This window comes from Lathamus discolor, chromosome 2, assembly GCF_037157495.1.
Source record: "Lathamus discolor isolate bLatDis1 chromosome 2, bLatDis1.hap1, whole genome shotgun sequence".
NCBI classification, from domain to species: Eukaryota; Metazoa; Chordata; class Aves; order Psittaciformes; family Psittacidae; genus Lathamus; species Lathamus discolor.
Window position 1 is genome coordinate 140,254,010 of NC_088885.1, and position 14,018 is coordinate 140,268,027.

Genomic DNA, 14,018 nt, shown 5'->3' on the forward strand with positions numbered 1-14,018 from the left:
ATTGTGCATACTGTACAAATAGCTGTCAAAACTCACTGTTTCCCTGTAGATCAAGTAATGATGGGTTCCATTCCCAAGTGCTGAAGTTCTGATTAGTTTTCATCCCTTAACAAAGCATGAGAGTAATAGTGTTGGCTGTTTACAATCTCTTCCTATTGTCCAGGAACAAATATTTCTTTCCAAATACCAACTCAATGAAATATGCTCTGGAGTGTGACTCTATACACGTTCTTCATGAAGCCTTTCAGTTGGCTTCAAGCTGCCATTCTGTCTGCAAAGTTTGTAAGATCAGACCTTAAGTGTAGTTTACCATTATTTTAGGGATTTAAGGACTTCTGAAAGCAAGCTAAAAGAAATACCACATTTACTATCATTACTGCCTAAAGGGCCAGAAGTGAACAACAGCCATGAGCAAGGCTTGATACCGCTTTTGTACTGTTATGAACTATAGAACAAAAAGACTGTTACAGTAGCTAGTACATCTTTTTAATGATGTCTAGTGCTGTAGCTTCTTATTTTGTGGGGAAGGTTGCCAAATACTATAGACTTGAGTAATACAATGTACTGGATAAACAGAAAAGAAAGATAATGTTAAATAGTGGTGAGGAAAATATAGACGTAAAATTGAATCAAAAATTATGCGTCAGCTATGTGCAAATCATAGAATCATAGTCATAGAACCTTAGAACAGTTAGGGTTGGGAGGGACCTTAAAGATCATATAGTTCCAACACCCCCACCATGGGCAAGAACACCTTCCACTAGACCAGGCTGCTCAAAGCCTTGTACAACCTGGCCTTGAACACTACCAGGGATGGGGCATCCACAACTTCTCTGGGAAACTTGTTCCAGCATCTCACCACCCTCACAGTGAAGATTTTCTTCTTAATAGCTAATCTAAATCTACCCTCTTTCAGCTTAAAGCTGTTCCCCCTTGTCCTATAATCCTATTATCCTGTGAATACAGAAAAGATAAAGGAGGCAGGTGTGCTTTAGAGGAAAACAGCATGGCTTCAAAGTAGATGATTAGGATTTGCCTGTTACTTGCGGGGCTGATTGATCACCAGATGCTGGACCATGGACAGAAGCAGAAGCAGTGGTCTCAGACTGAAACACAGGAGGACCATCTCAACAACAGGAAATGCTTTTTCACTGTGAGGGTGGCTGAGCATTGGCACAGGCTGCCCAGAGAGGCTGTGGAGTCCCCGTCCTCGGAGATAGTCCGAGCTGGCTGGACATGGTCCTGGGCAACTGGCTGTAGATGACCCTGCTTGAGCAGGGCCGTTGGACTAGATAACCTCCAAAGGTCCCTTCCAACTTCGACCCTTCTGTGGTTCAGTGATAATTCCTTACGAGTACCGCCAGAGAGCAGGCCGTTGGATGCAGGTGAGCCGTGCCGGCAAGGATCAGTGCCAGCGGTCACCATCCTGGTCTGCCCATTGTGCCACTGAGGCGCTTTCCACGCCTTGGCGAGGCACCGGGACCGCCCCTGCTTCCACCGCCTTCTCCCCTCCCGCCTCCAGCTGCGCTGGGGACAGCCGTCGGCCCGGCCGGTAGGGAGAGGGGAGGATCAAAGTTTGCGGGCGGTGCCTGCGGGACGGCCCGCCGCCACCGGCTTGCGCCTCTTCCCGGTCCTCCCTCCGCCGCGGTCGGTATTTACAGCCGGCCCCGCCGGCGAGGCTCGCACGTCGGGCGCCGTCCACTGCACCCGCCCGCCCCGGTGACTTACGCCGCCGCCTCATAGGCGGCCCCGTACCGGCTGCGGCGGCTCGACCCGCCGTGAGCAGCGGCGGCGGCAGCGGGGCAGAACCCGGCAGAGCGGAGCTCCACGGCACGCAGCCCTTCCAGCGCTCCCCGCCACCCTCAGCCCTAGCGGCACGGAGCGCCCGCCGAGGGCCTCTCTGCCGGCCGCTCCGCTCCGCCGCTGCCCCGGCTCCGCTCCGCGCCGCCCGCCGCCAAGACGCCGCGCTTCTTGTACCGCGCCAAAGGCGGGTGCCGCTCGGCCAAGATGGGCCGGCAGACGGCGGCCGGCGGGCGCACCATGCAGCGGTCGCAGAGCCGGAGCAGCCTCTCCGCCTCCTTCGAGGCGCTGGCGGTCTACTTCCCCTGCATGAACTCCCTGGAGGAGGACGGAGGTGAGGGACCGGTGCCTCGGCAGGGGCCCGGGGGTGCGGCGGGTGGGCGCGGCGGAGTACCGTCTGCTCCCGGGGCTGTAGCCCCCTCCGAGACGTCCGGCGTAAGGCGCCTGTCCCGGTCCTGGCTGGTGGGTGGGCAGCGGTGCTGAGCGCGGAGCTAGGTGCGGGAACGCGACCCCCGGAGAGTTGCTCGTGTCTGGAGAGGGGTTGGTGACACGGTGCTTGTAACTGGAGAACGCGGTGTGATTGAAAGGTGATTTTTATCGTCACATTATAAATGAAGTTAATTGCTGAACTTTAGCCATGTTGAAGAAAAATGGGGTGGAGGGTCCCTTCATTTTCTGCTCACGCATAAGGATAAGCGCATTTCCTCACGGGTGGTTTTCTGATGTTTCAGGGGCTTGCGCAAGTATCCCTGGTCCATTACTAGGACAAAATTTACAGAGAACGCTAGGTTTGAACAGTGAAATAGTGGTCCCACTTAACTTTTCCTTAGGAGCAGCAGTGTAGGCAGAAGGCTATGTGTGCAAGCAGACCTTGTAGGTCTCACTCACAGTTAATCTCCACTCACAGAAGTCCAACTCTGAAAAAGTCCCAGTTACTTTTTGGAACATGTGTAACAAATGTACATGTACAGTTAAGCACGGCACCAAACCCTGCCTCGGACAGAACTTGCGTCTCATGAATTTGCTTTGAAAACGTTGGTTTTGTAAGAAAATAGTATAGTGTGTTTAAATATGTTTACATGTAGAATGAACTGACAGACTTCCTAGTGTTTGTCAGAACCAATTCAGGATTTTTAATTTCATCAAGATTAATGGAGCATATTGCACCTTCAATAGATTTGAACAATATCAAGATATCATAAGCTATAATACTTATATTTGGCCAATGCACTAGGTAAGCATGTGTCAGCTATGTACGTGCATGACCCATAATCTGTATTTAAATATCTGCATATTTGTACATCACCTTTTGCACCTCAGGCTGAGAGCTCCGCGGCAAATGTTTGTCTCCAGCCTTCACACATCTTGATTTATCTTTTCACGGGAAACACTCCCTGGAGTCTCTTTTCTAAAGAATCTTTTCTTTTCTGCTGCAAATGCCGACATGTGGTCCCTGCCATTCTTCTGGAACCCTAGCCTGAGCTGGCCAGGTTGCCCCTTTCCACAGAAAAGAGGGAGCAGCTCCCTGGGGCACAGTGTGCTGTCCTTCAGTACTGTCATCTCCTCCCTGCCTTGAACAATGAAGTGAACTGCGAAATATTGCCAGTAGACTCCAGGGTAGGCTTCAGAGGGCATTCTTAATCTTTTCACGTGCTAATAAACACTATGGTTGAAAACACACATTTTTAAAACACTGAAGATATAATAGATTATGCTAAACATGCTTAGGTATTCTTTAAAGATTTTTTTTCTCTGTCATTACAGAATAGTTGTCTTTTTAGTCCTGATTATTAGTTACAATAATTCCATTGATCCTGTGTGAAATTGGAGTATTGATCTTTTTTGTTCTGGTCTGTGTTCTTCTCTAGGAAACAACTTATTCCCCGGTTGAAGCTGTGTGTGCTTAGAAGTATGATACATATGGAAGTCAGTAGAGGAATATCTGTAAATTTAAGGGAAATTGTAATTATTTATTTAGTTTGTGCTGGCGACTTATTTAAACAGAGGTGTTAAAAGAATGTGTACTGATTTTTTCACATGTTGTACCGATTTACATTATCTGGTCCTATTTAGACTTAGGCTACACTTGAAAACGCGTTTCATGTGATTTAAATGAAAATATATGGAGATAATTGCTACGTAATTTTTACAGAGCTGAGTTTCTGAAATTCAGACGTACCAGGTTACAGAGGGAGTGACAGGCATGACAGCTAAACTCTGGTTCTCAGGTGCTGCCCCTGAGGTTAGGGAGAAAAAAAATGCGATTGGTTTTTTTGATGGTAAGTCACCTCTGTACTCAATTGGAATTAGTTGTCTTCTGCATGCTTCTGTGTGATTATATGTATGTACCACCAGTGTCCTTAAGTGGGTGTGTGGTACGTGCACTCACATGTTAAGGTGTTTAAGGCTCTTTTTCAGGTTAACCTCAGAAAGATGTTAAACACACTTCGTAAGTTCTTAATCCTAAAGATGTAGTTATTTCTGCGTATAATGGATATGTTTAAAAAAAATATATAATAAGATAACATGATACAGGGCTGTTTTTACATTTTACATACATTACATTTCCCCCTCAATCACATTTTTAATACAAATAGAAAATCTGACCTGTTGAGGCATTTATTTGTGATATTCGCTTGAACACCTTTGCTCATTAACTACTGGAGTGAATACACTGGTCCATAGGCACATCTTTGGGTATGAAGGAATGACTACTGTCAAGTTTAGAAGTAACTGAATAGTAAGTAAATCAATAAAATCTATTAATAAGAATTAATTTTAGAAGCAATTTTTGAACACGATGGTTGAGAAGATCTATTTGTGTCAGTTGATTAAAGAAGGAGAGTTCTTAAGGTCTGGCACCCAAGCTATAAGGTACTGAAAAAGTGGGTTGTAGGATGTCTGCAGTTTTCCAGTTGGTAGAACTTGCCCTGGGTAATCCTGAATTTGCTGTGCTTGGCCAGGTTTGCAAAACAGGGAACTGCTATTCTCTCTAACACGTCCTACTTGTAGATCAATTAGAGAAGTCTATCAAGTTTATTCATATTTGTTATTTCTGAAGGACTTTATTGTTCTTAGCTGTGTCTAGTAAAACATACTGAAAAATCAGGTTTTTCCTCATCAACTTATTTCTGGCATGTATGCACATGCAGAACTAATATGTCATATGGTACCAGAATAAATTACACGTGTTATCAAAGTATCAAGGTTATTTAAGGGTGTCTTTTGCATATTTTGTTAGATGCATTGCTGATGTACGGTCTGCATAGTAAAGTGAGAATTGGCATCAAATAATGCTTGGAACAGATTAAAATTATGTAGAAATTATTGCAGAGATGTGGGGATCAGTACCTATCTGAATGCTCTGGAAGCATCCCAAGCCTCACATGTTGTCTGAAATCCTGTCTTTGTAGAAATTAAAGGAAATTATGTCATTAAATTCAAAAGACCAGGGAATTTCCAATGTAAATGTGTGTGACATCCTTTTAGATGTCTGTGTAGTCATAGTGCGAAATTTCATGCACATAATACATTTAGAAGTAGTAGATATGTGTTTACTAAACTTTCTTGTGGACAACTGGAAAATGTGGTAGAGCAAACGAATCCTTACGTACAAGAAGGTTACTGGGAAAGAACTACGTGTGCTGAGGAAACGAGAGGCTCAGGCCGCATGTGGTCACTAGAAAGTCTACATCTGTTTTTATGAGTGGGACTGTTAACTTGGTGCTTCCTCAACTTGTACTGGGTGTATTGTTTGCTGTAATAAATTTGCCTTACAGTTTCCTTTTCATACTTTGCTTACATTCACTTCTTATTTGCATTTACTGAGGTGTTGACATAAGCTTTTAAACAGCAGGTTGCCAGGAGTACAGCTATGGAACTGCAAGTCATGGCAAGATCTGCATGCAGAACTGTGCCCCCAAAAAGGGAGTATATTTCAATTTAATGTCATCTTTTGCCAAAGTTTTTAGGTGGTGGTGAAGCTATGAGATCCAGGGGGAAAGCCAAATGCTTTGCAGGTGCTGAAGACAATTCAAGAGGTATTTTATGATAATTTAAGTCATAAGTTAATTCAGAACAAACTGGAAAGCATTTTGGTCTTCCAGTATGTTAGAAAAACAAAAGGCAATAGAAAAAAAAAAGCCACAGAATGTTCTTCAGTCCAAGACAATCATGCCAAAATAGCGAGAATTCGTTGTATTAGCTGAGGAGAAGATACTAATGTATCTTCAGTTTTGCATATTGATGTGTACGAAAGAAATCCAAGTGTTGCTGCAGGAGTTCAACAAGAATAGAAACACACTATACACTCCTATCACTTGGCTGATAACTATATGGGCAAATGCTCAGGGGGTCATTTGATCCCACATAGATATCAGCAGGAGTGTTGCCATTGATGCTAGCGAGTGAAGGATCAGGACTTTATTTAAATGTGTGCTGAGCTGTGCAGTTGAGCACTGTTGTTGGCTGTTACTACCACTGAGTGGCATTTCTTACCAGTTAATCATTGCTCATTGGTAGAATTGGAATATAGTCCTGCAGTTCCTGGATTCTATTCTGTGGTTAGGCTGCCAGATCGCATTGTCCCTCCGGAGGTCCCAGTAGACAATAACAAGCAGACAACAATCTAACCAGAAATAGAAAATGGGGGAAGTAGTAACAATAAATTCATTAACACGGTAATTATTAAAGTGAAGAGAATCCTGCACATGAAGTAGTTAGTTACACTTTAAAATTATCTTCTTGAATAAAGTAATAGTAAAAATATCAGGCAGTCAAGAAAATGAGAATAACTACATCTTCTTGTGGGAATTGCCCTACTTTTTGGCCTTGTGGTAAAGATGACCTTGTTTACATGGGATATTCATAGGCAGAGCTAAGATGGAATGTGAAAGAAGGGTATAATGCCCTGTGGCAGGGTAACTGCTGTAAAAGATGAAGCTTTAAAGACCTCGGTTTGATTGATGCTAACATGCCAGAGATTGTTGCATATCTCCTGCAACAGTGGGATGTCTCATTGCAGAGGATAAAAATCACTCTGAATATGGAATAATAATCATTCAGTACAGAATCTGTACAACATTTAAGTTTATGGTCTGTATTTTGTTTGCAGCTAGGGCACTGCTTGGGGGATGAGCCAGGCTTTCCGGCAGTGTGGTGGAGCTGGGTCTCTCCCATCTCTGCAGCCCCTTGGGCTGACTCCAGGGTGGAGGCAGTATTTCCAGCAGTTTGCATCTCTCTTTCTTGTCCCATGTGTCTTTACTGATTACACTTAGGTACTATGGTGATGAGGTAGATGCCAAGATGTATAAGACATTTTAAAAAAGAAGCATTGAAGAAACTATACTGTTGCTGGTGAAATAGAGTGTGATAAACAAAACATATTCTGGGAAACATCTGGAAAATCAACAGAAAAGTAGAAGAGACTGCAGAAGGATTTACATTCAAAGAAATAGTGTAAGTAATACACTAAGTATTCAAAGTATTTCAAAGTAATGCATCAACCTGACTATATGATAGAAATGCCCAACAGAATTGTAAAGCTGTCTTTCTCTTTTATTTGTTGTATTTGTCTGAGCTGCTAGTTACACTGCAGCATGTACCTGAATACGTAATGGAGAGCTCAGGTATGGCTATGACAGCAACAGTGAAGCTACACCATATGACAGGTTTCACCTCTTGTGTTACCTACATAAACCTTAAAAAAAAGCAGCCTTATTTATATCTACATGCTGTAATTGTCATTTTTCAATGGCAAGGTCATCAGTAGTAGTCAGAGCAGCAGCATGCTGTTTGGCCGTTGTGTCAGCTGGAGAGGTAAATGTTTAATAGCAGTAGTTTGAAAATGGGTCATTACAGTGTGAAATTTGCTTAGAGTTTTGGGAACTGTGGTTATTTAAATATTGATATTTGCACAGTATCATTACTCATCTTAGACAAAAGCCAGGAGGCAGAACTGTTTCTAATTTGTGTAATCTCAGTACCCACCCAGCTTCTTGTCACCATCTATCTCATTAAGTCCTAGCAGAGGGTGTTGAATTGTTTCAACACACTTGCTATATCACTCAAAAATGCTGCACAGATCTGCCTGATAGTGTATGTAATGACCCTAATTATGCAAAAAGTAATAAAGGTCAGGTTAAAGAGTAGTGTTACTGCCATTATTATGTATTTAGAAAGTACCTCTCCATTCATATAATACAAAAATAAATAACACACACATACACACACCCTCAATTCTGAGCCCTTCAATAGATGCAGTTTCCAGTGTTTAAGAAGTTTTAATCTACTCTTGGTACTGCATGGAATATTTGTTATTAATAAGTGCATGGGAATGCTATACATACAGAAAACTATTATGTATAAACATAAAAATATTATCACTCAAAACTGCTGATGTTTTCTTTTTACTTAAAATAGTGATCTTTTGTCATTGACAAAATCAAAGACTGAATTTAAAGATTTCTTGTGGTGAAGATGTGCACCTATTTAGTCATTTCTTATGTAAATGGTATATAAAATTAGCATGTAATGCCACAGAACTCCTTGCTCTATTTTTTCAGGTTTTCAATAGCTTGAGGATGGGACTGATTTCCCACTGCTTTGCATTTTTTGTAGTCATGTAGATTGTTGTACAGGATGTACAAAGTGGATATGAATTGCTACCATTCTGTTCTGACACATGCCCAAAAAATGCACAAAACCAGACCTATTATGTTTGAATCATTAGAACATATACCTGTCTGGAGATCATGATTGCTCTAAATAAGGGTTCCTGAAAAACTGTTCAATCAGGTCACTTGGTACCTGGGACATAGAGCTGTGGGCTGCAAAGCCATGTGATTCTTCATTGTCGAATCTCTGTGTTCAGTTTTACAGCAATCGTATGAGGTTTTTGGCAGGTACATCCTCTGACCACACTTAGAAAACCTTATCAGTAACAGAAACAGACTTCTGCAGAAGTCCTGCAAAAGCCTGAGTGGCTGGATGCAGTTTTGTTCCTGATTTACATTGCACTGTCAGGAGTTGTGCATTTATAAATGAAAGTAATTAGGATAACATCTTCTGCATTTGAGGTCTGCTGTTTTTCTATTGCATCAGAACTAAACTTCTTTTATATCCAGAACTGAACACAGTACTGCAGGTGGGGTCTCACCAGAGCATTGGCCCACCTCTTGAACCTGTCAAGGTCCCTCTGGATAGAATCCCTTCCCTCCAGTGTGTCAACTGCACCACATGGCTTGGTGTCATCAGCAGACTTGCTGAGGGTGCACTCAATCTCTCTGTCCATGTCACTGACAAAGATGTTAAACAGCACTGGTCTCAGTAGCAACCCCTGAGGAGCACCATTTGTTACTGATCTCCACCTGGATATCAGACCATTTACTGGAACTCTCTGAGCGCAACCATCCAGCCGGTTCCTAATCCAGCAAGTGATCCATCTGTTAAATCCAAAATCCATGACTTTCCAGTTTAGAGACAAAGATGTTGTGCAAGACAGTGTCAAATGCCTTGTAGAAGTCCAGGTAGATGACATCAGTTGCTCTTTCCTTACCCACCATTGCTGTAACCCTGTCATAGGAGGCCACCAAATTTGTCAGGCACGATTTGCTCTTAGTGAAGCCATGCTGACTGTCACCAATCATCTCCTTATTTTCCATGTGACTTAGCATCGGTTCTGGGAAGATCTGTTCCATGATCTCACAGGGCACAAAGGTGGGTCTGACTGCCCTGTAGTTTCCCAGGTTTTCATATTTTTCCCTTTTTAAAAAAGGGGATTATGTTTCCCCTTTTCCAGCCAACAGGAAGTTCGCCAGACTGCCACAACTTCTCAAACATGATAGATGGTGGCTTAGCCACTTTGTCCGCCAGTTATGTTTGTCCTCACATGTTATCAGGTCCTGTGGACCTGTGCACATTCAGGTTCCTTACATGTTCCTCAGACCCGATCTTCTCAGAAAGTGAATGAACAGTGAGCAGTTCATTATCCCAGTCCCTACCTTTGCCTTCTGCCACTTGGGCGGTGTGGTTGGAGCACTTGTCAGTGAAGACTGAGATAAAAAAAGTCATTGAGTACCTCAGCCTTCTCCATATCCCAGGTAGCCAGGTCTCCTCTTTCCTTACGGGGAGATTCCAGTCTTCCCTAGTCTTCCTTTTATCAGTGACATACCTATACAAGCTTTTGTTGTTGCCCTTGACAACAACAAGCCACAGGGATCTTTTCCAGATTGGACATGTTACTAGCCTTGCCATAATAAGGAAATTAAATGTAGACAAAGGATGCTACAATCTGTCCAAAGCTTTGTATCTCTGTAACAACTGAGATTCATGATGGCTGCCTTTTGGAACTTCCACATGGTAATTCAAGAATGGGATCTGAAAGCTTCTGTATCAGCCTTTGACCAGAAGCTGAAACAACAGTTTTGCAGTTATTTCATTCACTTCTCTCTTTCATTCACTTTTTCTTAGGTGTTGTCCTAATTAACCTTAATCTTAATTAACCATGCTTTCAGTATGGCCAGAGGAAAGAGAGAGCAGGAAACACAAAGGCACAGGGCAAGAGTGAAGAAGTATTTCTTGGCTGACAATGAGAAAGTAGTAAGACCCTCCCAAAAAATAAAAAATCTTGTGTGCAAGTGCAAACTGAGGCTGTCAGTTCAGACTCTCTCAGACTTTCCAAACCTGACTGCTCCTGTAATGAAGAGCTTCCCTACTGAAGGCAGCTCTGCTTGTGAGCTATCTGGGCAGGCCATTCCCATCTGAGTCGGGATTTCTCACTGGTTTGTGCTCCAGTATTCATGGGAGCAGAAACAGGAACACCTTCCTTCCTACATTACTTCCTTACCTTCCTACATTACAACTGCAAAGTAAGGGAAGGCCACCAGTTACAGTTTCTCCCCAGCCCTGCAGATGTTCTTTGGGCTTCATAAATGCTGGCAGCATGCACTGTTAAAACTTTCATCAGAAGGACTGTAACAAGCTAGGTGTTAGCACTGACCTCTGAGAATCAGTGCAATGGGCTCAAACTGAGGTGACAGCGAAATCTGGGTTTCCCAAATCCTGCTTACATTAGTAGATCCTAATCTGTCTGCTGCTTGGGGTATGTGGGTAACAAGTGGAAACCAGCTCCCTGCAGTGCTTCAACAAGAGCTAAATGCTCATTCATTATAGCCAAAATATGGGCTGTTCTGGACGCAGAACTGTGCAACTGCATGTGTGTTTGATCCTACCATGTTCTCCCTTTTCTTAGCTAGGATCAAATGTTCTTAGAGTGCCTCTGATGATTTTATCCAGCCTGTTCTTGACATGAAGAGCTTTACTTTTGAATAATGGTCACTTAAAGGCAGCTTATTCTCTTTGTGGCTCTAACACACGAGTTCAAATGAAAATACTAAAGCAGTTTTTATGCAGCCTTTCTGGTGAACTGGGGAGAGCAAAGAGGCACCTCAAGCACTTGCATGTGTTTCTGAAGCCACAGCTGCTCTGTCCTCAATACAAGTCCTACTAAGAGATCACGTACCATCTGGGGACTGGCATAGCCAACCTGCCTCTGCCTGCACCAGCGATGTCCTCTCTCAGGGCTCTGTACCTGGGGCTAGCAGTTGTTGGAAGCTGTTGCTGAGAGCAAGCTGTGAGCTTCTGCTCTCCGCACTGGAGTCAGATTTCAACTGGCTAGATCCTAGATCACGGAAGGTAATCTATTGCATTCACTGCAGTTTTCGACTTGTCCTCATCTGATATTGGAGACCATATCACTAGTTTTGCACCCTTAATTTGCAAGTGATTTGCACTCCAAGTTGTGGGAACAAACAATTCCATGTGTAATTTAGAAAATGTGGCCTGTGGAGTCTATTTGCAGTAACCACAATAGTTAAATTACCAGTGTGATTAACTGTAAGAATGAATGTGCTTTCATAAATGCCAGAGCAATTGTTTCTGGTAATTTATTCCACTCCTTACAATATGGCTGCAAGAATCTGAACTAGTGTTTTTCAGATAATATGTTCCATATTTTATAATGGCAACTTGAGAGAAATTTCTTCTTTCTAGGGCAATTAGATTATACTAATTTGGAGAACATTTTCAGTGTTCTTTATTAGAGTTTAGTAAATTGCGAATAAGATTATTTTTGGTGTAAGTGGTCAGAGATGTACTTAGAAATAAAGTACCATATTGAACTCTCTTGTTTCCACATCTTTTCATTTGGTAGGATTAAAATCTGTGTGCATGAGGTGAGTGTGTATTTTCTTTTTATCAGTAAGTATATATTCTTGTAATGTTATAAAGTTATAAGTAATGTTATATTATAAGTGTATATGTTATAAAACCAACCCCCACTTTTAGATTGGCACCAGTTACATATTTACTTCTGTGTTAGTGTCAGATGCATTCCTAAATTATTAATTCAGCTAGAGATTAGCATCACCTCAGTTGGGTTCATTCAATGATATATTTGTTTTCACAAATGTTTTGGGAAATGATCTGTCTTAAAAGAAAAAGGACAACTTTAAAACATGTTGTTAGTTTGTTCCTTTTGGGCTGGGTCCAGTACAGAATGCAGCCACACAAGTAGTTGAATTAATACAACAGAGAAGGTTTTAATTTCCAGGCATGAACTGGGGAAAACAGTTTGGATTTACTAGAGTGGTAAGAACTTCAACCAGATCTACCAGCCACAGCTGAGAAGTATGGCACCAAAGGCCATTTCTTTAACTACTTTTCATTTTCATTGCTTCTTCCAACTTTTAAAGTATTTTAATGCTGAATTTATGAAACAAATTATGGACTACGTAAATACTTTTTTTGCTTTTAAATTGTTTGAGAAATTGTGGGATTGTTTTTGGTTTATTACATTTTTCTAGGGACCAATGTGTTTCTAGTATTGTGAGCTATCAATTGCAGGTACTTCTCATGTGTATTCTTATATAGTAATTTAGCCAAATTTAATCTGAAATAATATTCATTTCTGAGGCAGTGGCTCAGAAGTCATGCCTGTGATCTGGGCCTTCTCTACTTCTATTCAGAATTGCCATTTTGCTGTTAAAATCTTAAATTTTTATTTCAAGAAGCCTCAATATCATTATTAGGAGCCTTATTGTTGAAAAGTCAGATTTTTCTCTTTTGAGACCATAGGAGAGCTCTGTTTGTTTCTGTTGAAAACTGGTAACCTCCTCTCAACCCTCCTTAAACTCAGTGTTAAGGTCAAAATAATTAGTTTACCACCTATCCTTATACAAAAGTTGGATATACTCTGAGTGCTATAGCAAAGTTGTATTTTCTCATCTGTCCTTGTCTTCATGTGAACCAGCACACTTTTTTCAGTTAAAATGAATGTGGGAAAGTAAAAGTGCTTAAACATGAGATTCAGAGGGAAGCTAAGAGTGCACACACATGTGCCTCTCTGAAGACCTGAATGGCAGTTGCACCAGTTCTGCCTTGATTTCACAGTAAATATAAGTGCAATGGGTGTGTTGATTTTTTTTCTGTGAATGTTCTGGTGCAGTGAAGGCATACAGACTTAGAATTCTAATACAGAAAAAAATTCTGCCTTATTAATTAGTAAAAGTTACTGTATACTCCTTCACATATCATATACCCAAACACAGTTATACTAAACCTCCAAAACTTTGAATGGTCTGATAGGAAGAAATTGAAGAATCGCGCAAGATGGAGATGTGCTGTTAGATTTGCATGAGAGGATTCGTGTTTGCAACAATGAAAGTAGAATGACCACCATCCAAAAGCACTGCATGAAAATGAACACTTACTAATCAAAAGAGCTCTTACAGTGGAAAAGTAGTATCCCTGAATGAAAAGAGCATGGGGCTTCAGGAGTTGTGTTCCTTTCGCATGTAACTATGGCACAGTGCACCTTTTCTACAAAACTATAGCACAATTTTCTCCTGGCAGCTGTGTGGAAATGTTTGTTTGATAAGAGTGATTGGATTTTAGAACAACTCTGGATCTTGTTGGAAGTCAGCTGCCAGCTTTCATTAATTTAATGTAAATAATGAAACCAGCAGACACTTGGAACAGTACAACCCAACAGAAATGCAATTGTTGACTTCAGCCTTCATTTTTCATATGTCATGTTAGCCTTGTATCTTTTTTATTTTTATTTATTTCGCCAGATATTGATGAGCATTTTCGGAAGCAGATTTGATGTAGTAAAAAAATTATTTCACTCTGTTGGATACTAAATTCATGTGAGTAGTTGA

General features: G+C 41.7%; 1 protein-coding gene across 30 annotated transcripts in view; it reads left to right on the forward strand.

Annotated features, from left to right (window-relative positions):
* RIMS2 (regulating synaptic membrane exocytosis 2) overlaps positions 1-14,018 on the forward strand; it is a 452,506-nt gene that overhangs the window by 430,021 nt on the left and 8,467 nt on the right. The window contains exon 1 of one of the 30 annotated variants that reach the window (XM_065668782.1): positions 1,616-2,134. The exons of the other annotated variants lie outside the window; for them this stretch is intronic. Within the exon in view, the coding sequence (XP_065524854.1) occupies positions 2,008-2,134 (127 nt within the window). The 5' untranslated portion in view covers positions 1,616-2,007. Of the gene's footprint in view, positions 1-1,615; positions 2,135-14,018 lie in introns of those variants that run through there. 30 annotated transcript variants of the gene reach the window in all.